Raw genomic sequence first — 25793 nt, 5'->3', positions numbered from 1 at the left:
TCAGTGAACATCCCCACTTCTGACCTTATGATTGAGGGAAGGTCATTGATGAAGCAGCTGACGATGTTTGGGCCGAGGACACTGCCCTCAGGAATTCCTGCAGCGATGTCCTGGGGTTGAGATGATTGGCCTCCAACAACCAATACCATCTTCCTTTGTGCTCGGCATGTCTCCAGCCACTGGAGAGTATTCCCCCTGATTCCCATTGACTTGAATTTTGCTCTGGCTCCTTGCTGCCACATTTCAGTCAAATGCTGCTTTTAATGTCAAGGGCAGTCACCCTCACCTCACCTCTGGAATTCAGCTCTTTTGTCCATGTTTGAGCCAAGGCTGTAATGAGGTCTGGAGCCGAGTTAGTCCTGGCAGAACTTTTTGTCCTTCTCTTTAGGCTTCTCAACAGAAAAATACTCAAGGAAAATTTTGATAATTTTATGCAGATAATCAATATGAAGACAAACTAGATGTGTAGAATATGTTTATGGCAAACTTTGGAGAAAAAGTATTTTTTTCCTCCAGTTTCTCCTGCTAGAATATGGTTGCAGGGGCCCTTGCGTAGCTCATACAAGTAACTATTCTGCATTTGTGACGTTAGACGGTTTGCCATCAGAGTATTTGAATGTGGAGGGCATTGCTGCTGAGCATGGTAATCATCTGACATGCGCACATTCCAGAAGGAATCACTCTCTAATCAGGATCAAGAGCCAAAACTCTGGCTAATTTTCTCCTTCCCTCCTCCAAGGGCATGGGGTATGAGCAATAATCAGCCAGAAGCCTTGTGGCTTATTTTGATTTCACTGTAGCTCACTTAGCCCTGGATAAAGTAAACTGAGTTGAACTGAAACAAGTATAGGCATTCTGAAGAAATACATATACTGGTACTAATCTGGAGATAGCCAGTCAAATTATTCATTTGGCCTGCAGATGTGACGAGCCTTTAATGTCTTAAGTATTAGTGAGCATGGTAACATTGAGATGAGAGTAGATTGGCAATAATTACATAGTTTTGAATTTGTTGCCTGCAAGTAATGAACAAGCTTTGTGCGTGGAGAAAAGTGAAAGAAACTGTGGAAGTGTGTTCATTTTTCATCCTCTCCTCAAGGCACTTTGATTTCTGTAAAGAGAATTTGAATTGTTTGTCTGGAGCTGCACACTTTTAAAAAAAAAAAATTCTTCCTGGCTATATTTAGTGCGCAGATAATAGCATAGTGTCACTCCTACCCTTCACTGCAACTTACCTATAATGCAGCATTTAATTCATGCTACGATTAAGTATGAGAGCCCAACATTGTTGCTTTTAGGAACCAAAAACAGAAATCACATTTTCACATACAATAGAATAGTCGTTCTTCATTGCAGGAAGATGCATTAGTTTCACTGAATTACAACCGATAGGGAGAGGATTGTACCTGCAGGTGAGATTGAGCTGAAAGATGATTTGCTGTTATGATCAATGACATTTTGTGTCCAACGATCCATCCCATTACTGTTGTTGAGGAAGCTACGTGGAGAGGCCAAACCTTTTTTCTATACCTGCTGAATACTGTGAAATCTTTTCAGCTTTTAATAAATATGCCTGTGTAGTGATGGGTGTGTTTTAATTCCAACCTTGATTCTCTGCAGATGGATCCGAGGCCCTATCCAGGGATCAGCAACTGAAATAGGGGATGTTTGTTTCATACCTCACTTAAGAGGCCTGGATTGTGCTGGGAAGCCTGGTTTTATTATTGAGAAACCTGGTTCCCCCACTTAGTTTTAAACATTCTTGAACTCCAGTTTTAAACTTGGATTCGTGGTGCTGAAAAATTTGCTATGCATCATTGAGTATTAAAGCTACATGCCTTTGGTGGTTTTCAACCTCAGTTGTGACTGTGACTGTGCCTGCCACTAAATGATGACAGCGCCATAATTTTATGGTAACTTGATGATAAGTCAAATTCTCACTGTTCCACATTGGATTCTGGGATTTTTATCAGTGTTTTGGGGATAGCATTCTGCAATTCCATCTGTTTTTATAGTTGGTCCCACTGTTTTATGATGACCGAGTAAGTCAGTTTTTTTTAATGACATAGGGTTTTGACATTTTCCAGGATTTTCACGAGATGTCTGGGATCATATTCCTTCCATTTTTTTTCTCCCACAAAGCTGCAAATCATTGGCCTTGATGATGAGCAGACAGCATCACAAGTGATGGACTTGGGGTTGGAGATGGAAAGAAAGAACTTGTATTTGTATAGCACCTTTCATGTCCAAAGTGCCTCACAGTCAGTGACTTACTTCAGCGGCTAATTTGCACACAGCATAGGTCTCAGAAATACCAGTGAGATAAATGGCCAGTTAATTTGTTTTGATGATAGAAATTACAACATTGAAACAGGCCGTTCGGTTAAACCCATCCGTGTTGGTGTTTATCCTCCACACAAGCAATATCCCTAATCGCATGTGCCCACCCTGGCTCCATATCTCTGTTATTCCCCTTTCCTTCAACCACCTACCCGTAAATATTGACACTGTCTTTTTTCACGTCTTTCTTCATATTTTCTTCTCACTTTTTGGAGAAGGTAATTTACTCTGGACATTCTTCCTCTCGCCTGCCTCTCCTTATTTTCCTTGACCTGTTGGTAGTCACCGTTTCTTCCTCTACCATTGCCAGCTCCATACATTAAACTGCAATTAAAGAACACTGCTGTGAATTCCCATTCTAGCCAAATTCCTGCTTGGGAAGTATTATTTTCACTCTGTTCCTACCTCACTATTATGAGCTTACTCAGTAGTGTGCTCTCTGCTCAAACTGATGTGTTCCTGCTATTACATCTTTTTTATTAGTGGGGTGTAATTACTCCATGACAAGTTTACAAAGGCAGTTTCCACTACACATGTGAACATAGGAATTTATGATGTAATAAAATAGGAACAGAATTTTGAATTTAAAATGGGGACTGAATTATGTCTGTGCACCCTGGTCCATTTCTCCCTTGACCTCTAATCCTGCTGCACCTGAAGACCACATTTGATCTTGACTCCCCGTGTGCAATGCCACAGGATATCAACTAACTTTGCTCCGTTTTCACTGAAAACATTTCAGAATAGGAAGATAACAATGGAGAAAAATAAATTCCAAAAGTTTACACATTTTGCATTCATGTGCAGTGCCTCAAGTGTGCATGTACATGTTATTAACAAATCAATATAAATGCTTCGTAGAGTTGTACACCAGTATAAATCAAGTGTCTCCAATAACGTGCTCCGATGGCAGGACCAGGTGCAGCAAAAAGAAGTAATGATCAGTATAGTCTGCTGAAAGTTTATTTTGAAAAATCTTTGTCTTGTCAGAAAATCAAAGCTGTTTTTTTTTTGTATTTGGGTATCTTCATTCGTTGATCACATTTTTTTTCATTGAGAAATCTCGGTGAAGGGACAATGCCAATAATGTAGAATATCATCAAGGTTAAAAAGAGCAAAAGAAAGGATGAGTAAATCAGGAAGTAGAAATGAGGTGATGCCAAATTTGGGTCTTAAAAGGCCGACGATTATAGGAAGGAGGAAACATCGAGGGAGGTAAGTAGTTCCACAATTTTGAGATCCTAAGAAAGGAGCAAATTGGAACAAGAGAGTGTGCTAATAGTCTTGAATTCAATGCAGTAGGGCTGCAGGAGTAGGATGAGCATGTTATATGGCCTATTTCAAGCTTTGAAGGAACAAAAAAATTTAGAGAAGCATGAGTATAAAATTATCGATTAAAATAAAGAATACAGAGTGCAATGGAGAGAGGCAGTTTAAGAGCAAGAGGATTGTCTGTCAAACAATGACTTTTTTTCCTCTATCTATCTCTGAGTGTGAGAGGGGACCTAGAAGTGCCTCTTCAGACATGGGAGCAATATTGAACTCCTTGTGAACAATTTAGGGGAAAAGAAACGTTCAGTACAAAAGACATAACAGGAGTGGGAGTCTCTGGCATCAAAGTGAGTTTGCCAAATCAGTTCCAATTAGTGGTACTTGGTGCTACAGTCAGGGCAGGTTAACACTAGATTAATACTAATCAGAATGCTTGGTGTTTCTTGACTGCTGGACCTGGATGAACAGTTGTGTGCCACTAAGTTGATTTAAAGCTGTGGATAAGCAATTCTTATGGTATATAATACTTGGTTTGTGCTGACTATCATAATGTATAATAAATGAAATAAATTCCTCAACCTCCTTAAAAGATGGTAAGGATACTAAGATAGAAATCGTTCCAAAGGAATGAATTTACAAAATGCACTTCCCTCTCAAAAGAAGCCAGTGAAGAGTATATTTTAAAAAATACACAATATAAAAGATTATTTAGCATGCAGATCAAAATAATATTCAAAAATACGCATGGTCAAATTAGATGAATGCTGTAAAGCAACGATGATTGTTTCGTTCAGATCAATTAAAAGAAAGATCAGAAATGCATCTTACAATGTACTGAATTTTTAACTCTGCAGTGTCACCATGGTAATATTGTTTTGTGTGGTAGCAACTAACATGGAAGTGAAGATTAGAAGAATTTAAAAAAAAATTTTGTGCTGGAAAGGGTGATAGGACTGCATAAAAGCATTCACTTGGAGTGTTCCAGTAATCATGAGACAAATTGGCCAGTCAAATACTGCACTTAAGGTTTTCAGTTTTGCTCTTCATTCGGATTTCAGCATTTATTTTCACCGTTTTTTAATTGCACCCAAATCTGGAATTTAGAATTCTTTTGTTTTTTATTTCATTTATAAAATGTAGTCTGAGAAATCGGGTGAAATCTCATTCGTTTCTAAGAACTTGATAGTTTGCTTCAATTTATGTTTAGAGAACAGGGATTCTCCCCTGCCTACACTCTAAATGTTTACATTTTTAAATGTTGGAAGGGAGCTCTGTTCTTGCGAGTATCCAGGCATGCACAGAGCTCTCTTCCGAACAGGACAGTTAAAAATTCCAACCAGCTAGGAGGCAAGCAGTGTAAACAGGGTGAAACCTGAACGACAGCTGCCAGCTCAAGCAGGTAGCTGCAGTGTAAGTGGACCCATAGATGAACGTGAGATAACTTGGGGCCACTCAAAAGGGAAAAATTGTCTCATGAGATGCCAGACAGTTGGGCGGGTGGGCAGTGGGGGAAGGATAAAGTTGACCTTGTTTCATCTCGAAGAAAGAGTTGGTGAACGTCGGAGGCATATTTTTGATTGGGATAGGTGAGGAATATTGATACTGGAAACTGTAAGTACACCATTAAGAATTTCTTGAGTACAGCTTTAGTCATCTTTAAAAGTACAATAGCCATATTGTTGTGGATCAATAGTCAGGAAGAACAATTTGTTCTGAAATGATTTTTGCTGATCAGCGAGATCCAATTGATGGTGATTCATTCAGGTCAGTTTTGCACAACAAGAATCATTATTTGTAACTGGAACTTATTTAGCATTCTTGTTCTGAGACCAGATGGGCAAAGTATGAAGAAAGAAAACCTCTTGCAGTAGGAGTATGCGGGAGAGCTCTGCATTACAACTTGTGCTATGTTTTGAGCAGTATTTCTGTAAAATTTGCCTGAGGCACTTAGTGTTATGGAATCTACTCTTTACATTGCAGGATGGGTTGCACAGTACTAATACAACTACAGAGTGTGTCCAGCCAATTGTCATGCTTTGTGACTTCAGCCACAATTTTAACCATTTGTATCTGACAAAGATGGGGCTGCGAGGGGTTAAAATAGGGGGAGAGTACTTAGCTCCACCCCGTTCACGCCACAATCTTGCTGGCCGTTATTTTAGCTCCTGAATTTCGGAAGGCTTATGAGGCCCTTGACGCGACTTTAACCCCGAGCCGCGAGAGACGCGCACAGTGCTGACCACGCCAGGGAAAGCTGCTGCAAAATGGATCCAGGGCCAGAAGAGGCCCAGGCAAGTGAAGTTTTAAATTCTTGAAAGGTTTCTTTCTGAGTTGGGAGGAATGCTCCCACAAGGAATCCTTGGGCATCCAAAAATATTGATACATAGAACATAGCTCCCCTAAAGCTCCGAGAGAGGAGGTTGTTTCATCCGATTCGTCTTGGCTGGAATTGAACTCGGTTCCGGTGAAAGGACTCTCTGCTAACCCGTAATACAATCTCATCACAACAAATTTGCATTTTTTTGCGGGCAGGAATTGGGAAAGATTAAGTTGTGGGGTTATTTGCCCCAATCAGAATTCAGCTTAAAGAAAAACTGCCTTTTCCCCTCAGATTTTTCAGGTGTTGCATTACACAAAGCTAATGTAAGCACAACAAATGGAAAGTCATCTCTTGTTAAGCAGGTAATTTTATCTCCCAGGAAATGAACTGACTTAGAACTGCCCTCTGTGTAGACCCAAAAGATTGAATTCTGTTCACATCTTCTTCACTCTAATGAATACGATCTCAAGGGCTGAAATACAAATTGGAGTCTGCGACGTACTAATCGACTCATCATTAAGTAATTTTGTTTCAGAACATTCATGCCACAGTAAGTGAAGTTGACAGAGGTATATTCTGTACCATTTACGACTATAGATGCAATATAAGCTATGGAAAGTTGAAGTTAAACTACCTTCGGTAAGGGTGCTCACTCGCCCTCTATTGCAGCTAACCTAACAGTACTTTGGCAGCAACTGTCAAGGCAAGTAGTGTTGTCGTGTAACAATGTTCATAAAGTGAAAATCCAAGGAGGTTGTACTATAAATACAGTTATAGTCACCGTACTTATGTGCCTGCCAATTTTCTCCCCAATCCTTCTCTTCTGAAGGCATTCTTGCTGAGGTAGGCTTCGGTGGATGATATTTGCCGAAGCGTAATCAAACAAAAAATGGACAACCAAGTCACTAAAGGAGATTTTGGACACAATAGGCTGATTGGCCGCCTTCTGTGCTATAAACTTTTGTGGTTCTATCACACTTTGTACAACCAACAAAAAAAACAGAAACAGAAACAGAAACAGAGGGAGCCAGTTATTTCCTGCTCTTTTTTTTTCTAACTTAAAAGACATACTGGCATTCCTCAAGGAGATGAACCAAGAAGCTGGCAATCCAGAGAAACTTGCAGCAGCACTCGTTGACCTCAGGATGTGCACATTTAGATCATTTCCCTTCAGGGAGCATCTGAGCAGTGGCCTTAAAGGGACAGGCTGTTTAATAGCCAAATATTTATCACCACTGTGCTCCAGACCGCAGAGCATAGAGAGTGGGTAACCTCTGCTGACTCTCAATATATTCCAAGTTTTGCATAAGTCTGTAAAGATAAAACCATTCAAGTGTCACTCATTGCATAAAATTATTGGCCTTGGAGGGAGTGCAGCGTAGGTTTATTCGAATGATACCCAGACTTCAAGGATTAAGTTACGAGGAGAGATTACACAAATTGGGGTTGTATTCTCTGGAGTTTCGAAGGTTAAGGGGTGATCTGATCGAAGTTTATAAGATATTAAGGGGAACAGATAGGGTGGATAGAGAGAAACTATTTCCGCTGGTTGGGGATTTTAGGAGTAGGGGGCACAGTCTAAAAATTAGAGCCAGACCTTTCAGGAGCGAGATTAGAAAACATTTCTACACACAAAGGGTGGTAGAAGTTTGGAACTCTCTTCCGCAAACGGCAATTGATACTAGCTCAATTGCTAAATTTAAAACTGAGATAGATAGCTTTTTGGTAACCAAAGGTATTAGGGGATATGGGCCAAAGGCAGGTATATGGAGTTAGATCACAGATCAGCCATGATCTTATCAAATGGCGGAGCAGGCACGAGGGGCTGAATGGCCTACTCCCCTATGTTCCTATCTCAGAGCAAATGCTCATTTTAACCGAATGTTGCAGTTGAGAGCGTCCATTGAATGTTGCATACTTTCCCTACTTGAGAGTCGCTGTACTCCTAAAAGTGAGCCATTGTGTGAAGTGCTTTGAGATGTTTCGACAATATGATAAGGCATCAATGCAAGTATTTCTTTACTTACTTTATTTGATCACCAATTGTATTCCTGCAAAACCTTTGAATGTTTTTACTATTTATTTTAATTGAAATTGAATTCTAAAATTGTAAAGCCCTGGATAAAAATAGTCTGTTATTTTCCATGATATGATTTCTGTAAAAGGGGTAATTGCTTGTGGTGTTAATGAGGTTATAGTTTTAGTGATGCCAGTTTTGACATAGTGTTTAAAACCGATAAGTCAGAGTGATTTTATCCAGCAACTTCAACCTGGCATTTTGCCTTGCACAGGGTGAGTTTTTGAAAACAAGTTTAATATCCCATTTGCTGTTATAATGTTCGCTGCAACTATATTTTTGCACACTCTTCAGGCAGTTCTGATCCCTGGCAGGGTTCGCGTCTGAATAGCCTTGGCTTCTGTTCGGCTCAACGCTATTCGCTTACCCCCAAATGGAACTTTAAAAAAAAAGTGACCCGAGGTCCTTTCTAAGTGATCAGTTTACTTGACTGAAGGAAACAAATGATAACATAACAGCACAATGGCTTCAGAGCAGTTACTAATTTGCATAGAATTCTGAATTTTATTTCGCAGTGCAGTGTCAACAACATCTACTGCCCAGAGTGTGCCAGTTAATACGCTCCCGGCATAACAGTGAATTGAGCCTAATATTAGAATCAAGGGTGAATTTAATGGCTTCCTTTCTTTTTGATGTAAGTAGATTTGATATTCTTACCCTTCATGAAATGCAATTAAAACTGTTTCTGTAGATGTGGAGACTTAGTATTTTGTACAGGTCTGTTTTTTGTATTTATATTCACAAGATAGCACAGCACAGTTTGCAAAGTACTGAAGACAAAGTTATTCAAAAGACAGTAATCTTTCAGTTTTGCAGCCAGCAAAACTTTGTGTGAAATCATTAGCACATTTAGTGTAGCGGTTGAGTGGTTTAAATATCCACAATCACTTTCTCACACTCCAAATACATCAGCTATGAATGTGATGTGGAATGTTTAAAATCAATTGAAAAAAGTTGATTTAAGATGGTTGGAGGTGGTGTTTTGTAGCAGGAGAGTGAATACAAATCCTTGGGAACATAATGCACAATAATATGGCAAGTGTTAGAACATTTTTATGAGGGAAGAATGTTTTGATGCAAAATATATCATTCCATCACTACTTTGCACAAGCAAGAGGCAGCTTTATCAACACACTTTATGGTAGTGCTCCTCTTTAAATCACAATATGATCTCTCCAAAATATAACAACATTCGTAAAATTATTGTGCCTTTACTTTTCATTTAGGATAATACTGCGCTAGCTTTCTATTCCGAAAGAAGTACTTTCACTTCTAAGCAGAAAATATACAGAACGTTAAACTTTTAGTTGAAGTACTGGATCAGAGTCTAATTTATTGCATTTGTTGATAAGGTTGGTGCTTTATTTTGTAAAATTTCCTGTCCACCATTCTCCTTTCTGCCAACTCTTCGGCTAAATTTTGAAAGCCGACAGCATTTACCCTTTCATTGCTCAGAGTCTGCATTGTCAGGTCTTCAGTAAGTTCTTGTTCTTGATTGTTAGATTAAATTAGCAAAAGGAAATGCCATGAACAAGTCCATACTGGATGAACCCAAGTGTTTTCTGTCTTTGTTTTTCTGCAAACTGGATGCAGCTAACACACTTCAGAATCTGAGAGAGTTGACCTCTTGCGTCTAATTTGACCTGCTTTTTATAGGCTGCTACATGAATCCAGGAAAAGATTTTACAGGAGAACACATCAGACTATCCAGTATATATTTATACCTAGGTGAGACCCAAAGAATTTAAAAAAAAAACTAATTTGTGTTTTTTTTAGATTGGTAATTATTTCCATATCTTCAGACCACTCTGCTGCTGAGAGCAAGCGGTTTCCTGCCTTATCTATGTTACCGTCCCTTGTTGATCAGCACATAGTAAGATACGGCCCAGGCAGGACATCTCATCCGACTCTACCTCCCTTCTGCGCAAATAAGCCAAGCTTCGAACCAGTACGTTTTTTCCTGTCATGGCTTAGGTTGAGAACCGAATGGAGTAGGTATTCAAACCTCCAGCCTTTCTGCTCTGTGATGCTGTGTATTCGTGCTCCAGTGCACGGCGCCTGATCTGTGAGAAACTGAACATACTTGGGGAGGATATACAGACAAATAAGGAAGCCCCAGACTGGAACCAGAGCTCATGAGAAATATCTATGAATTGGGAAGGAGTTTGGCTCAGGCCTGGTGGCATTCCTCATTTACCTCAAATAAAATGAAGTGGTCAAGGTAAAAGTTCCCAGTGCTCAACCTGGCTGAAAACATGTATTTGTTTGTGACAACTGTTGATGTTTAAAAAAGTGAAGAGTATGCCTTTGAAGATGATGGGGAAAGAGAAAGATTTGAATGTGATAGTTGACCTACCGTTTTTTAAAAAAAAGGAACAGCTGTTATTTTCAATGCAAACAATTAGGCATTTGGGTAACTCCCAGTCGAAGGATGCGAATTTGGTACTCTGCTCATAGGAACAGGAGTAGGCCATTTTTAAAAATTCATTCATGGGATGTGGGCATCGCTGGCAAGGCCAGCATTTATTGCCCATCCCTAATTGCCCTTGAGAAGGTGGTGGTGAGCCGCCTTCTTGAACCACTGCAGTCAGTGTGGTGAAGGTTCTCCCACAGTGCTGTTCGGAAGGGAGTTCCAGGATTTTGACCCAGCAACTATGAAGGAACGGCGATATATTTCCAAGTCAGGATGGCATGTGACTTGGAGGGGAACGCAGTTTGTGGTGTTCCCTTGCTCTGCTGCCCTTGTCCTTCTACACGGTAGAGGTCACGGGTTTGGGAGGTGATGTTGAAGAAACCTTGGCGAGTTGCTGCAATGCATCTTGTCGATGCACACTGCAGCCACGGTGTGCTGGTGGTGAAGGGAGTGAATGTTTAGGGTGGTGCATGGGGTACCAATCAAGCGGGCTGCTTTGTCCTGGATGGTGTCGAGCTTCTTGAGTGTTGTTGGAGCTGCACTCATCCAGGCAAGTGGAGAATATTCCATCATATTCCTGACTTGTGCCTTGTAGTTGGTGGAGAGGCTTTGGGGAGTCATGAGATGAGTCACTCGCCGCAGAGGACCTAGCCTGTGACCTGCTCTTGTAGCTACGTTATTTATGTGGCTGGTCCATTTTAGTTTCTGGTCAATGATAACCCCCAAGGTGTTGATGGTGGGTGATTCGGCAATGGTAATGCCGTTGATTGTCAAGGGGAGGTGGTTAGACTCTCCCTTGTTGGAGATGGTCATTGTCTGGCGCGAATGTTACTTGCCACTTATCAGCGCAAGCCTGGATGTTGTCCAGGTTTTACTGCATGTGAGCACGGCAGCCCCTTGAGCCTGTTCTACCATTTAATTAGATTATGGCTGACCTGTACCTCAACTCCATTTACCTGCCTTTGATCCACGTCTCTTGATACCTTTACCTAATAAAAATCTGTCAATCTCAGTATTGACCCAGTATGCTCAGTTTTTTGGGGGATAGAATTTCACATTTCTCTAATTTTAAGACTGTGCCTCTTGTTCTGGATTCCCCCACCAGAGGAAATAGTTTCTCTGTACCTACTCTATCAAATCCTTTTATCATTTTAAACACCTCAATTCAATCACTCTTCAACCTTCTAAACTCAAGGGAATACAACCTGTCTCATAATTTAACAATTTAAGCCTTGGTATAATTCTGGTGAATCTGGGCTGTACCCCCTCCAAGGCCAATCTATCCAAGGTTCTGTACAACTGAAACATAACTTCCCTTTGTATTCCAACCCCCTTCGGATAAAGGCCAATATTCTATCAGCCTTTTTGATTACATTTTGCACCTGTGCACTAGCTTTTCGAGATTTGTGTACATGGACACCTAAATCCTTTTGCTCGTCCACAGCTCATAGTCTCTCACCCATTAAGAAAATATTCCAGTTTGTCTTTCTCAGATCCAAAGTATATAACCTCACACTTCCCCACATTGAATTCCATTTGCCACATTTTTGCCCACTCACCATTGTTACCACCTGTAACCAAATGCACCATCTGTCTATGTCCCTTTGTAACTTCCTCCTTCCATTTACACAACTTACTGTTCCATCTAATTTAGTGTCATCTGCAAACTTGGGCACACAACTCTCTATTCCTTCATCCAAGTCATTGATATATATGGTGAAAAGCTGAGGCCCCGGTACAGATCCCTGGGGAGCACCATTTGTCACATTCTGCCAATCAGTGTATATTCCCTTTATCTTCACACTCTGTTTCCTACCTCCAAACCAATTACCAACCCATGTCACAAGCAGAGTCTATAATTCTTTTAAAAGGAAATTGGATAGTTGCTTGAAAAGTGGACTATTAAAGGGTATAGGGAGTGTACAGGGGAGTGGGATTCGTGGCTGCTGTGGAGAATAACAATGACACTGATTTGATGAGCTGAACAGTCTATTTCTAAGTTGTAACATTCTATGATTCTATAATATGAAATTTGGAGTAATTCATCGAGTTCTGGTCATTCTAGTTATACGAAATTATTGGCTAATAGGGAAGGACAGAAAAAAGGCAACAACATTTTATTTGTTGGCGATAATGACTGAATTAAGGTGAGACTTGAGAGTGAACGATAAGTTGTATTTATTTAGCATCTTATCATATCAAATGTCTCAAAGCATTTCACACAATCAATTATTTTTGGACTGCAGTGATTTGTTATACAGGCAAACTTTGAATGCTCAATTCGTTCTTGAATTTTCTCCAAGGGCACAATTCAAACTTGTAAAATCAGGAGAACCCTTTTTGTGGAGCCGGAGGACTGGACAAAGGTTTCAGTCCAGGGAACGAACAATTAAACTTCTTTGCAAAGTTCCAAATTTATGGGATAAACTGCTGAAAGCATGGAGATGTTGTTTAATCATTCAGAAAGGAAATTGACAGCTTCCCGATTCAATATAAGGCAATAAGATATACGGAAAAATTGGAGTTTGTTTTTTCGCTGTTTACTATGGTCCTAACAAACTCTTGGAACCAAATGGTGTTTTTTTACTGAGAAACACAGGTGAAAGGTCAAGGTCCAGGTCCACAGTGCGGGTCACCAGCAAGATTGAGAAGTGTGGGAGAGAAGATCAAATATGTTGAGAGATGGTATGTGGATGACACCAGGCTTGAGTTTTAAAGGCCTGTAGATTGTGGGAAGGTAAGAAATTCCACAGTTTTGATGTCCTGGGAAAGAATGACTTGCAGCAGGAGGCTGTGCAGTGGATTTTGTTTTCAACACAGTGATGATGTAGGGAGGAGGAAGATCTCAATTTAAATTCCAGTACGAAGAAAAAGACAAGTTTTTCCAAACTGGATGATTTGTTTGTTGACCCACTGACAGTAAATTCAAGCACAATCCAACTTTGATACCTTACCTAATGTAATCTCTGAAGCTTCTGTAATTCTCTGGCATTCAGCTGGTCCCAAAGAAGTTATTCTTTTGAAATCCATTGAGAGCTTGGCCATATGCACCAAGATGTTGCACAGAAATGTAATTTTTTAGTGCCAGTGTCCAGTTGTTCCCTTCTTAACATGTGCCTAGCAGTTTGAGAGCTGCACTAGATTTGCTTTTTTTTGTCCTTAGTTTGCATTCATTAGAAACTGATTCAGATTTTTGTTCACATTGTAATGGAATGCTATTAATTCTGAACTACTATCTACAAAAATTAAGCTGTTTTAATATAAGTATTATTCCCAATAATAATCCTTGCCTTTGGGTGTGTATATATATATATATATATATATATATATACATATACACAATATTTTAGTCTAGGCATGAAGTATCCTAAATGCTGTTGCGTGAATTGTTAGATAATTTTTTAAAACTCTTCAATTAATTTAGATTTGAAGTAAGCTTAAAGAAGGCTCTTAATATTTAAGGGCTTTATTTTCCATTGGCCTGCTGCCAAATTGGAAGCATCGCCTGTAGATTCTTGCCAGGGCACTCAGCTTTATGGCAGCATTTTCAGATGCTTGGTTAATAATCTTAACCTCAGCACAAATTACATGCCCTACTTTCCGCATGTCAAAAATCAGCTTGCACTGTATACAAGACAATTTTCTGAAGATGAAAGGACATGTTTTTTTTATAGTACACAGCACAAGGGAGCTATCAAAAAGTCCATCACCTGCAATATTTTGCAATAAATCAATAATACTAAGTTAATTAATAAAATTGGCTACTGTACCTTCGACCGTCTAATATGAAGCCACAGTGTGTAGATTGTGTTATGGATGTGATGATTCTGCAACTATGCTGCTGGGCTCTTGGAAGAAATAAAAAAATTCTCAATGGTGGTGGTGGTTTTTTCCACCAGTGTTCTTTCACAAGACTTCAGTGGGAGTGATACAGTAGGCTGTAGCATTTTCTGACTTGCCCACAGGCATTGAGTTCCCTTGAACCTTGGAGAAGCAGGACTATTACTTGTAAGATCACAAGATAATTATGGATGAGAAAAGTAATTTGGCCGATCTTAATTGATCTATACGGAAATACCCGACACTTTCTCCCCTACCCACACTCCCCCACAATTGCAGCATTCAGTTGTTTCTCAAATCATTTCAGTGTTTTTGCCTCCACGACTCTATCCAGGAATCCATTTCATGTGTTGATCACTTTTTGTGTGAAAGAGTTTCCCGCAATTAGCCCAAAATTTGCCTTTTACTAATTTGCACCTGTGTCCCCTTGTCCTACTCAAAATTTACTTCAATGTAATATTCTGGATATACCTTTTCCATACTGCTAACTATCCTGAATATCCATTAAAAAATGTCTCTCAGATTTCTCCTCTCCAAGCTGCAAAGCCCAAGTTTCTCCAGTCTTGCCTTATAACTCAGATCTCTAACATGAGGGATTAACCTTTTGGCTCTTCTCTTCTCCAGTCTTGTGTCTCAGCAACTAGAACTGGATGCACTTCTCAAGGTGTGGTTTGACCAGGTTACTGTACAGTTTGATCACGACTACCTCTGACTTAATATTTTAATGTTTTGGCTACGTTGTTCTACATCCTATTGGCTGCTCTGCATTGAGTGGACATGTTTAGCATTTGTTGTCTTTCAGCTTCATCCGTAGCTATTTCAATACCATATTTAGAGTTTTTTCATTTTCCTTTCTGTGTGCAGTACTTTTCGATTGTCTGCATTAAATTTCAGCTTCCATTGATCTGCCCACACAATTTGCCCAACCTAGTCTATAACTTCTGAGCTGCTCCCTGCTTGAAAGCATCAGCAAGTTGGATCACTTTGCATTGAATTTCTGTGTCTAGGTCACTGAGGTAAATAAGAAACAGCAATGGTCCAAGCACTTATGGACACCCACTTATGACTTTTTTTCCCCCACTCCCATCCCACTCTGGCATAACTCCTGTAAGGAGTAATGGTTATTTTCTGCCCTTCAACTAAGAGGCTTCACCAGGTTTTTAGCCCGGAAATCTTCCTATCTTCCCAGGGGAAGAAACACTTCATGGGTTGGGAATTATTAGATCTGTGTGACTACAACTTTTATTTTCAACACATACAAAAATTACATTTTTAGATTTTCCTAAGAGGAAAAACTCTTAAGGCTTGCCTGCATATTGTCATTGGGAATTTTTAAAAAAGAGACTGTTTGCTGACAGTCAGCACCAACCCCCTTAAAATGATAAGTTCTGCTCCCAGCACGATGCAAAAGTCGGCTACTGCACTCCCAACCTGTGTTCCCAAGTCTCTCAAATTCCGGGCTTGAAAATCGATGATGGGACTTGGGAGTGACTGGTGGAAGGATCGTCACAAACAGTCCAGTCTGGATTGATGTAATTACTCTCCCTGAACAGTTTTGGTGTAACTTTTATTTATGTCACTGCATTTATTCCAGAAAGCTGTTGACCCACTAAAATTGAGCAAGCCCACTGTCACAATTTATAAATGAGTCTGAAATGGAAGGAAATAAAATAAAACTGAAATTTGTTGATGAGATGAATGTATTTACATCCAATCAAGTTTGGCGTCAGATGTCAACGCTACTTTTATTTTCGGGTCTCTGGAAATTCTAGCAGTCATGTGACTGTTACAAATTGCAATATTGTCATCTTTTTGACGCCTGTCAGTTCAGTCTGAGGACCGCAGACGAAGATCAAATCACTCCATTCCAATAGTGTTTCTCTCACTTCTTTGCTAAATCCTTCTTTCATGTCTTCTTTTTCCTAATGATTGTTTCCTTAAGGTATTCGCTGGTGCCATGAGAACTTCAAATTCACTTTTGGGTTCGCTGAATGCTTTCAGAGCATGCGCGCAACAGAATCAGCGTTGCATTTCTGGGTTCAAATTTCCTGGACTGTACGCTTCTGTAACTGATGGGAGTTTGCCTGGAGAGTGGGTAAACTTGGATCTACTGAGCTGCGTATGTGGATAAACGAGCCGTGCTAGCCAGGTTGCGCTCTGAGTAAGGCAAAATGGTGAGAAAATAGAAACTATGGAGGAGAGCAAAGAGATTTGGGAGTCCATGAACACAAATTGTTAAAAGCTAGTGGACAGGTGCAAAAAATAATCGAAAAGGCTAATGGGAAGTTGGCCTTTATCTGCATGGTACTGGAATACAAAGGGGACGAAGTTATGCTTCAGTTGTATGGAGCCTTGATCAGACCACATCTGGAGTAATGTGTTCAGTTCTGGGCACCACACCTCAGGAATAATATATTGGCCTTGAAGCAGGTGCAGTGCAGATTCACTAGAATCATACCGGGAGTTAAAGGGTTAAATTATGAGCCCAGGTTGCATAAGGGGTGATCTAAATATTAAAAGGATTCGAAAGGGTAGTTGAAGAGAATCTGTTTCCTCTGGTGAGGGAATCCAGAACAAGAAGGCATAATAAAATTAGAGCCAGACCGTTCTGGAAATCAGGAAGCACTTCTTCATACAAAAAGGGTAGTAGAAATCTGGAAGTCTTTTTTACCCCCCCACCCCCCCTCTCCCCGCCACAAAAGGCTGTGGGATGCTGGGCCAATTGAAGCTTTCAAGGCTGAGAGCGACAGGTTTTTGTTAGGTAAGGGTGTCAAGGATATGGGTCAAAGGTTGTTAAATGTGGTTGAGGTGCAGATCAGCCATCAAATGGAGGAACAGGCTTGAGGGGCTAAATGGCCTACCCCTGTTCCGATGTTCCTAAAAAGGCAGCCTCCCAGATTTGGGAAGGGCGGCAATGACATTAGTGCAAATTCACTTGTGTGGGATTCGAGGTAAAAGGATTGGATCTGAGTTGGCTATGATGCTCTTCCTGAGAGAATAGCTTGTTGACGTTGAAGTTCCCACATGAGTCACTTTCTCTTTCTCTTGCATGCTCATAGCATGAACCTGCACCTTTTTAAGGGCGGAGGGGCAAGGGTTGAAAATTAAGAGGAAAAAATATGATCTGGTAAGTTCAGGAAACTGGAAAAAAATACTGTCTCAAACACTTTAGAATATTTGTGTGCCGGCTGTATTTAATTCCTGTTTGTTCTGCAAGGCGAAGGTAAATGGAATCTGTCTAATCTGTAACATGTTTGTGATAAAGTTATTCGAAGGCTTGGCGATCCTACCTTTCTCATTTGCCTGCTTTTAAACATTAGCCCGTGCAGTCTTAAAATATTACCTGATGATGTAAGATACTTCACTGGAAAGCGATAATAGAAGGCTAGTCTTGTGTGTTAAACAACAACTTGCATTTATATAGTGCCTTTAACGTAGAAAAAGTTGCCATGGTGCTTCACAGAGGTATTACTGTACAAAAGAATGCTGAGCCAACAGAGATATTAGGAGGGATGACTAAATGCTTGCCCAAAGAAATGGGTTTTAAGGACAGTCTTTTTAAAAAAAACAAGTGAGTGAGTTGGAGAGTCAAAGAGGTTTAAGTAGGAAATTCCAGAGTGTGGGGCCTAGGTGGATGAAGACATGGTCACCAATGATGGGGCGAAGGAAGGGAAGGCCTCACAAGAGGCAAGAGTCAAAGCAACAGAGCATTCTGGAGGAGAGTTGTAGAACAAGTTAGAGATAGGAAGGGCGAATCCAGAAAGGGGTATCAACAGGATGATGACAATTTTAAATTGGAGGGACCAGGAGCTAATGTCGGTCTGCAAGGACTGGAGTAATGGGTGAGTGGATGAGCTGTAGTTTAGAAGATGGGAGGCTGGCCAGGAGAGCATTTGAATAGTTGAGTCTGGAGGTGACAAAGGTATGGATGAGAGTTTCAGGAACAGGTGAGTTTAGGCAGGTGTGGAGGTGGTCACTATTATGGAGATGGAAATAGGCGGTCTTTGTGATGGGGAGGACATGGAATTGGGAGCTCAGCCTGGGATCAAATGCGACGCTTCAACCCAAGACAGTGGCCGGGGAGGGGAATGGAATCAGACCCGAGGGTACAGAGTTTGTGGCACTGGTCAAAGATAATGGCTTCTTTCTTCCCAATGTTTAACTAAACACTATGGGATAAATTTCCATCATTAGTAGCCTGGCGAAGAGTTTTCCATGTTGCGAGCGCCAAAGAGGAAAATCGAGCCCTGTATCTCATAAACGATAATGAGGAACAGGAGTAGGCCACTCGGCCCCTCAAGCCTGCACCACCATTTAGTAAGATCATGGCTGATCTTAAACCTCAAGTCCACTTTCCCACCCTATCCCCATATCCCTTAGTGTCCAAAAATCTATCTATCAGCCTTGAATATACTCAACGACTGAGCATCCACAGCCCTCTGGGGTAGAGCGTTCCAAAGGTTCACAACCCTCTGAGTGAAGAAATTTTTCCTCATCTCAGTCCCAAATGGCCGACCCCTAATCCTGAGACTATGCCCCCGGGTTCTGGACTCTCCAGCCAGGGGAAACAACCACGCAGCATCGACCTTGTCAAGCCCTCTAAGAATTTTTTACATTTCAATGAGATCACCTCTCATTCTTCTAAACTCCAGAGAATATAGGCCCATTCTACTCAATCTCTCCTCACAGGACAACCCTCTCATCCCAGGAATCAATCCAGTGAATGTTAGTTGCTCCCCCTCAAAGGCAAGTATATCCTTGGGTAATGAGACCAAAACTGTATACAGTACTCCAGGCGTGGTCTCACCAGAGCCCTATATAATTGCAGCAAGACCTTATTACTCTTAGCCTTTACTGTAAGGGGGTTGGAGACTAACATAGCATTTGCCTTCCTAATTGCTTGCTGTGTTAAAGTCACATATGTTACTGTGATAATTACTGGACCATCCATTTAATTGTGACCATTTGTATGAACTCAGTAGTTTCATTGATGTGATTTCTGATTTTTTTTCTTTCTTTTTGGAGATTTTTTTTTCTCTCTGTGAGACATTCTGATGACATTATTTTGTGAGAAAATGTGGAACAGTATCCAGTTTGAGCCACTGTGGGATTCAGTGTCGGTCTCTGCTGTCAGGAGCTGAGGGAGACATTATCAGAGTGGTTGATCTTGGAACTTTTGTCGGGGGGGTTTGAGCATTGAGAGTTTTTTGTATGTGTTTGCAGGAGCATACTTGTGGGATATAGTTCAAGGTTGCAGCGTGAGGCAGGGGAGAGTGTGTAACAGCAGTGCAGTGTTGTGGGGTGACAGCAACTGCACCACTCCTGCGCTGTGGCTTTCTCCAGCCCCTGAGAGGGAAAGGGAGATCTCAATGTGTCACACTATGAATACATTTCAGATCCCCTGGAGTGTGAGAACATCAATATGTCCACAGTGGTAGTTGAAATTGAAAATTCTGTTTTATTTCTTTGAGACTGTCATTGTCGATCTGTATTGCTGAGTGTTCCATCAATATACTGCTGTTAATGGTTTCTGATCTCATTTTACGGAATGTCATTGACTGTGTCTGCAGCAGACTCAATATAAGCTCAATCGAAAGTAGGGTTTGGAGCCATTCACAGGGTCAAGACTGTAGGCACAAACTGCTTCACTAAAGTGTGTACTGCTTAAATTTCCTTCATCAAGAGACATGATTTCTGTAATACAAGTTGATCTCTCATGAAGCACATGGGAGTAAAGTGGGGTTAGATGTTGGGGGATAATTTTGAACAGGGCTGAGAGATACCTGTGATCATAGACTATAGAGCACAGAAACAGGCCATTCGGCCCAAATGGTCCATGCCTAATGTTCCACACGAGCCACCTTGTACCCCTCTTCAATTAACTCTATCAACATATCCTTCTATTCTTTTCTCCTTCATGTGTTTATCCAGCTTCCCCTTAAATGCATCTATGCTTGTCACCTCATCTACTCCTTGTGGTATCAAGTTCCACATTCTAACATTCTGGGTAAAGATGTTTTTCCTGAATTCCCTATTGGATTTATTCGTGACTATCTTATATTTATGGCAGCTAGTTTTGGTCTCCTCCACAGGTGGAAACATCTTCTCTACGTCTACCCTATCAAAGCCTTTCATAATCTTAAAGACCTCTATCAGGTCACCCCTCAGCCTTCTCTTTTCGAGAGAAAAGAGCCCCAGCCTGCTCCATCTTATAGATGTGGAGCATGTTTATTGGGAGGGCTATGATTGAGCAGAGTTGACGGCCATGGTGAGGAGGTAGAAGAGGGTTATGGGAGAGTAAGAGGAAAGGTAAACCAGGATTAGAGGCTGGTTGGGGGACGATAGAACAGTTAAAGGCTTGGAGGGGCATGGGAAAGGTAGAGCAGGATTAGAGGATGGTGGGGAGGGGAAAGATCGAACAGTTTCAAAGGCTGGGGGATGGGAGGGGGAGGAAATGGGTCAGGCTTACAGGCCAAAGGTCCGAGGGTGTGGGGGATAAGAGAGAATCAATGGCTGTTAGAGTCTATGGGAGGACGCCAGTGGGATGGAGTCCTCCCATTGACTACTGCATGCAGTGACGCCAGTACAGTAAGCCTTGCCAGAGTTGGGGGAGGAGGGTGAAGCAGAGGACAGGAGGAAGGAATTAGAGGGGCGCAAAGAATGGAGCAGAAGGGGGAGGGGAGAGAACAGAAAAATGGAGGTGGACAGGCAGAGTGTGGAGGGCAGATATGAATTAGAACAGGGGAGAATACAGCAAGACAAAATGGGAAGGGGGAAAAGAGAGAGAAACGGCAGGAAAGGGATGTAAAGCGGAGAATGGCACATGAGCATAACGAGGGGAAGCAGAGGATAGAGCATGAGGCAGGGAAGAATGGGAAGGGGAGGAGTGGAGTAAGGGGGATGGGCAGGAGGTGAGTAAGGGGGATGGGATGGTCAGTTCCCAGTGATGGCCTTGGGATTTTTGGAGCTCCAATACCTATTACAGATATACCTTTTAATCATGTTACCAACCAGCTTGTTCTCAATCATTTTGACTGCAGTCTGAACAGCTAAAAATTACAGAACACAATTCTCTAAAGATGGAATAGCCCCTGGAAGTGAGTGTGACGATGCTATGATTCCGGTCCCATTCAAAAATCATAGAGACAGTTACCAACGAGACACTTGGGTGATGCTCGGCACAACCGTACTGGGCTTTATGAGCAAATGTTTGGGCATGATCTCGGGGTGGCCGAGGACAGGTGAGCAAATAAACAGCGCTTGTGGGCAGCAATGTTGGCTGCTGATGGAAAGGGAAATTGAAACTCAAAGTAATCACGTTCTAAAGACAAAATTCTGCATTAGTTGTTTCCCATGAAGACACACACATATTTTCAAATATTAAATTCAGTATATTTAATATACTGGGGTGTATATTTAATTGAAAACGTATATCTGCAGTACCTGTTACTCCTGTAGGTGGTGCAGTGATAGGTATTTTCATTGTTGAAGATATTACGCAGTGTGCCATACATTCGCTTCTATTTTATAGCGAGCATGTTTCCCTGTGATTGTGCAATCTGACCATCGAATCTTGCAACTGTCTCAAAATTCTTTCTGTAATATTTTTCTGCTGCCTTTTTTCCTCAGCAACTAATATCACTAATGTCCAAATTAAGGGTTTAATCAAAAAAAAACATATTTCACATCAGCATTGATTAAGTTATCAACTGAATAGTCTTTTGTGCCTTTTAATGCCTTCATTCATGTTTTTACTTGGAGGCTCAAGCATCTCCAACAGCCTGGGTTTGGAATTGATATTTTTGTCCAGTCCTTTGACACCGATGAATTGTGCTCTAAGCATCTGCAATCTACCCAATTTCCCAGCAGACATCAGTATCGTTGAGTCAGTTGCAGATGGAATACTTTTTCTTTAGCTTCTAGCAGTTGCAGAGCCAATATAATAAGAGGTAAAATGGAAGAGATAGAAATGAAGAAGAGAAAGTGAAAAGAAATGAGAAAGACAAGAAGTTGAGAAGGAAGCAGAATTAAAAGAAAGAGTAATATAGAAGGGGAAAAAAGTGTTTTTAACTTGGATTGTTCAGGCAGGGACCGGAGAGGTAAATCTGCACTCAAAGATCAAGGGTTGAAAAATCGGGGCTCGAGCGTTGTCGCCTTATTTCTGACTGCGGCTTCCTGCTGGAGGTGTGAGGTCGCAAAATTACCCCTTAGATGCCAAAGAATTAAAACTTGAACTTCGGCCTTGAATAACTCCTTTGATGGAAGTGATCCTCTCCTGCACTAAACATGCACCATTTTTTGTCTCTGTCAAATGGTGGTGCAGGGGTTTCATCTTCCTGGAGGGGACATAGAGTTGAGGACATGGAAATGCTCATAGATTTGGCACAAGAAACTGTATCAGTAGAATTTTTAAGATGCTGTACCACTTCTGCGATGTCTGAGTGCTAAGAGCGGTTATGTACCAACATTTAGGTTGATTTGTTTTAAAATACAAAATCTAAATACTTGAAGACTGCTGACTGCGATGGTGCAGGGGACTTCCGAATGGGCAAGAATGCTCAAAGTAGATTCACAATTAGATTATTAATATTCATTCAGCTAACCTCTACTCTCGGCTGCCAAATTGATTTTTTAGCACCATAGTGCTCAGAATTCTGCTTAACATTGGGTTTAGCACTATAAATACATTGCAAACAGAATCTTGCCCTACCTTTTTGAGTAGTTAATAGGAAACTTTTTGCTTCGCAGTTTTTCCGATTTTATGAGCCTCCCTAATTATAGTCAAAATCAAGTTTGCCAGTTGTTGTAACTCCGGGTCATTTATCTCATAAACCTCACAACTGAAAGCCTTGGATGTATGTCATGAAGTTGAGGACATGGGTTACATAATTTCAGTCATGTAAGATAATTAGATTGTGGGGATCATCTTCTGTTATACCTATATTGACAGGTCTGTGGGAGAAATCTGTATGGTTGCATTAGCACTGTTCATGAGTCATTTTGCAAGCTATTATTATAACATGGAACAAAGCAAAGAATTAAATTAAGGTAAAAATTTTATGGAAATCACACCTTAAGAATTGACGAGATGCAATTTTTTTTGCATCATACCGAGCTTTCTCCATCAAAGTGTTTAATAGTTCCAATGCTGACACTTGGAAGAGTCCATTACTGTCACCTGAATCCCTCAGAAACTAGAATACCCCTTAGATAATCAATGATTTCTTTCACTGAAGTGATGTGGCAGAAAAAGGTCCAGGAGGCTGATGGGTTGAAGTGAGTTTTCAACAGACAACAAAATGATGGTTTTTAAGAGAAATCTCGTTTTTATTACTTAGACTGAATCTAATCAGATGCTTTTTGATAGTTTATTCCAGTTTAACAGAATGGGGAGGAGCAGGGGACATGAGTTTAAAGTATGTTAGAGTTGGAATAGACTGGATGTTAGGCGGTTTTTCATTTCCCAGAGAATTGAGTCTCTGTTTTACATTGCCGGCTGGTGTGATGGGTGCTGACTCTCTGTATGTCTTCAAGATGGAGCTGGACAGGTTCTTGACTGGGGCAGAGATCACATCATATAGAAGGTAAGTGTCTTTATAGATGACACTTGGTCCAAGTGATCTTCTGGACTGGTTTTGATTGCTTGAGGGGGTCGGAGGGGAATTTTCCAGTGTATTTTTTCCCTTATTGACCGTGAGTTTTTTCTCTCCTTTTTGCCTCTCCCAGAAAATTACATGGCTGGGGGGTGGGGGGAAATGGAGGAGGGAGGGAGGGTTTAGTCACGATGTTCCAGCCATCCTGAGTGTGAGGTAGCCTCGATGAACCAACTGGTCTTTTCCTGCCCAACAATTTTGGATTATTTTTAGGTTTGTGACATTCATGAAGTTGTGGGATAATCCATTTGTATGAGAAGGCACTGTTCAGTATATCTGTGAGGAGAGAGGCTGACATGTAATTGAGTAAAATCAGACTGGGATCCAAATTGTGGGGGAATAAGAAGAAGATGGAGATAGATAAATATAGGCAGAGGTTTGAAATAATTTCTGATATGCATTTTGCTACAGAGATTAAGTATAATAGAGTCTTAGATAAAATGGTTAAAATAAATATAGAAAATGCTGGAAATACTACAGCAGGTCCATCAGCATCTGTAAAGAGAAAAGACAAGTTTTGGTTCATCAGAACTCATTTTTAATATAAAGCCGTAGATATAAAAACAGGGAGAAGGAGATACAGATTTTAGAGGAAGCAGGGTGTGAAGGAACAGAATGCAGGATGTTGGAGGAAATGAGCTGGTTAAAGATGCTTATTGGGGTGGTGGGGGGAGAGACCAGTCAAAGCCTGACAGTGTAAAAGTGAGAGATGAGTAGAAATGGGAAGCATAGTCAGTGAAATTCTTCAGGTCAGAGTGAGAGCAGGAATCAGTACCCAAAGTCATCAATGTATTGGAGGAACAAGTCAGGCAGGATGCCTGAGAAGAACTCCAGGAATGAAGTGTCTTAAACATATATCCAACAAAAAGACAGACATAGCTGGAATTCTTACGGGTTCTCACAGTTTTACTTGGAGGAAGTGTGAATTTAAGGAAACCTGTTGAGAGTGAGAACTGGTTGGGTGTTGTTGAAGAATAGAGTGTAAGGATGAAGCACCATCCTAGTGAGAGTTGGAGGTAAAGATGAGACTGTACATCCGTGTTGGTGAGGGAGTAATTGGGCAAAAGAGACTAAAATTGTCAAAGCAGCACAAAGCATCAGAAGAGTCACTGATGTAGGTGAATAAAGACTGGATGAGGGGGAGAGAATGAAGTCAAGGTAAGTGGAAACTAATTTGGCAGGAGACAAGAAAACTGAAATGATGGGCCTTCCAGGACAGACCTGTTTGTAAATCTTGAGAAAAAGATGGGCAAAGATCTTCTGAGAGATTAGATCAGTGGCAGACTGGAAAATTATAGTTTGGTGTTGGGTAGTGAGGCCATGGACCAGAGAGAGATCGGAAGAGGAGTCAGGTAGTTGCCTCGCCCAGGTACAGATCATTGCACCACAGTTCTATCTCTGTCAGCTGGCTTCATAATGATGTTAGAATTGGAACTAAGAAAACAGAGCTACAGAGTTCAGAGATAGAAAGATCAGAATCGTTAGAGACTACAGAAATTTGGACAGTTAGTATTGCTGCAGCAGTTCTCAACTGAAAGATTGAGAAAAGGAACAAGACGAGAGGAAGGGGTCCAGGAGGATCAGGAAGGTTGCAGATGGGAGAATGGGTTGAATCCACAAGAGGACCAAAAATTGAATGACTGAGATGACGGTGGCAGAAGAAGAGTCCGTATCCTATGAAGCTTTGAACTCGATGGAAATACAAGTTTGTTCTTCTTTATGGAGGTGTGGGCATTGGGAGGAGGAAGCTCAGGTCCCAGCTTTATGGAGCGACCACAGGACGTTTCAAAGTGCTTTATAGCCAATGAAGTACTTTTGAAGTATAATCAAGGTTATAATGTAGGAAACGCGATGGCCAATTTGTGCACCGCAAGCTCC

The 25793-nt window shown here is 41.0% G+C and overlaps 1 protein-coding gene across 18 annotated transcripts in view; it reads left to right on the top strand.

The window, feature by feature from the left end:
- LOC137321765 (dystrobrevin beta-like) overlaps window positions 1-25793 on the top strand; it is a 534882-nt gene that overhangs the window by 93695 nt on the left and 415394 nt on the right. For 2 of the 18 annotated variants that reach the window (XM_067984416.1, XM_067984415.1), the window contains exon 1: window positions 10089-10230. The exons of 5 other annotated variants lie outside the window; for them this stretch is intronic. In XM_067984416.1, the coding sequence (XP_067840517.1) occupies window positions 10145-10230 (86 nt within the window). In that variant the 5' untranslated portion in view covers window positions 10089-10144. Of the gene's footprint in view, window positions 1-10081; window positions 10231-25793 lie in introns of those variants that run through there. 11 more of the 18 variants (XM_067984405.1, XM_067984406.1, XM_067984399.1 and 8 more) reach the window with 9 other exon arrangements.

Source organism: Heptranchias perlo, chromosome 5 (assembly GCF_035084215.1).
Source record: "Heptranchias perlo isolate sHepPer1 chromosome 5, sHepPer1.hap1, whole genome shotgun sequence".
Taxonomy (NCBI): Eukaryota; Metazoa; Chordata; class Chondrichthyes; order Hexanchiformes; family Hexanchidae; genus Heptranchias; species Heptranchias perlo.
The sequence above is the reverse complement of the archived record's forward strand: the minus strand, read 5'-3'. Positions and strand labels throughout refer to the sequence as shown.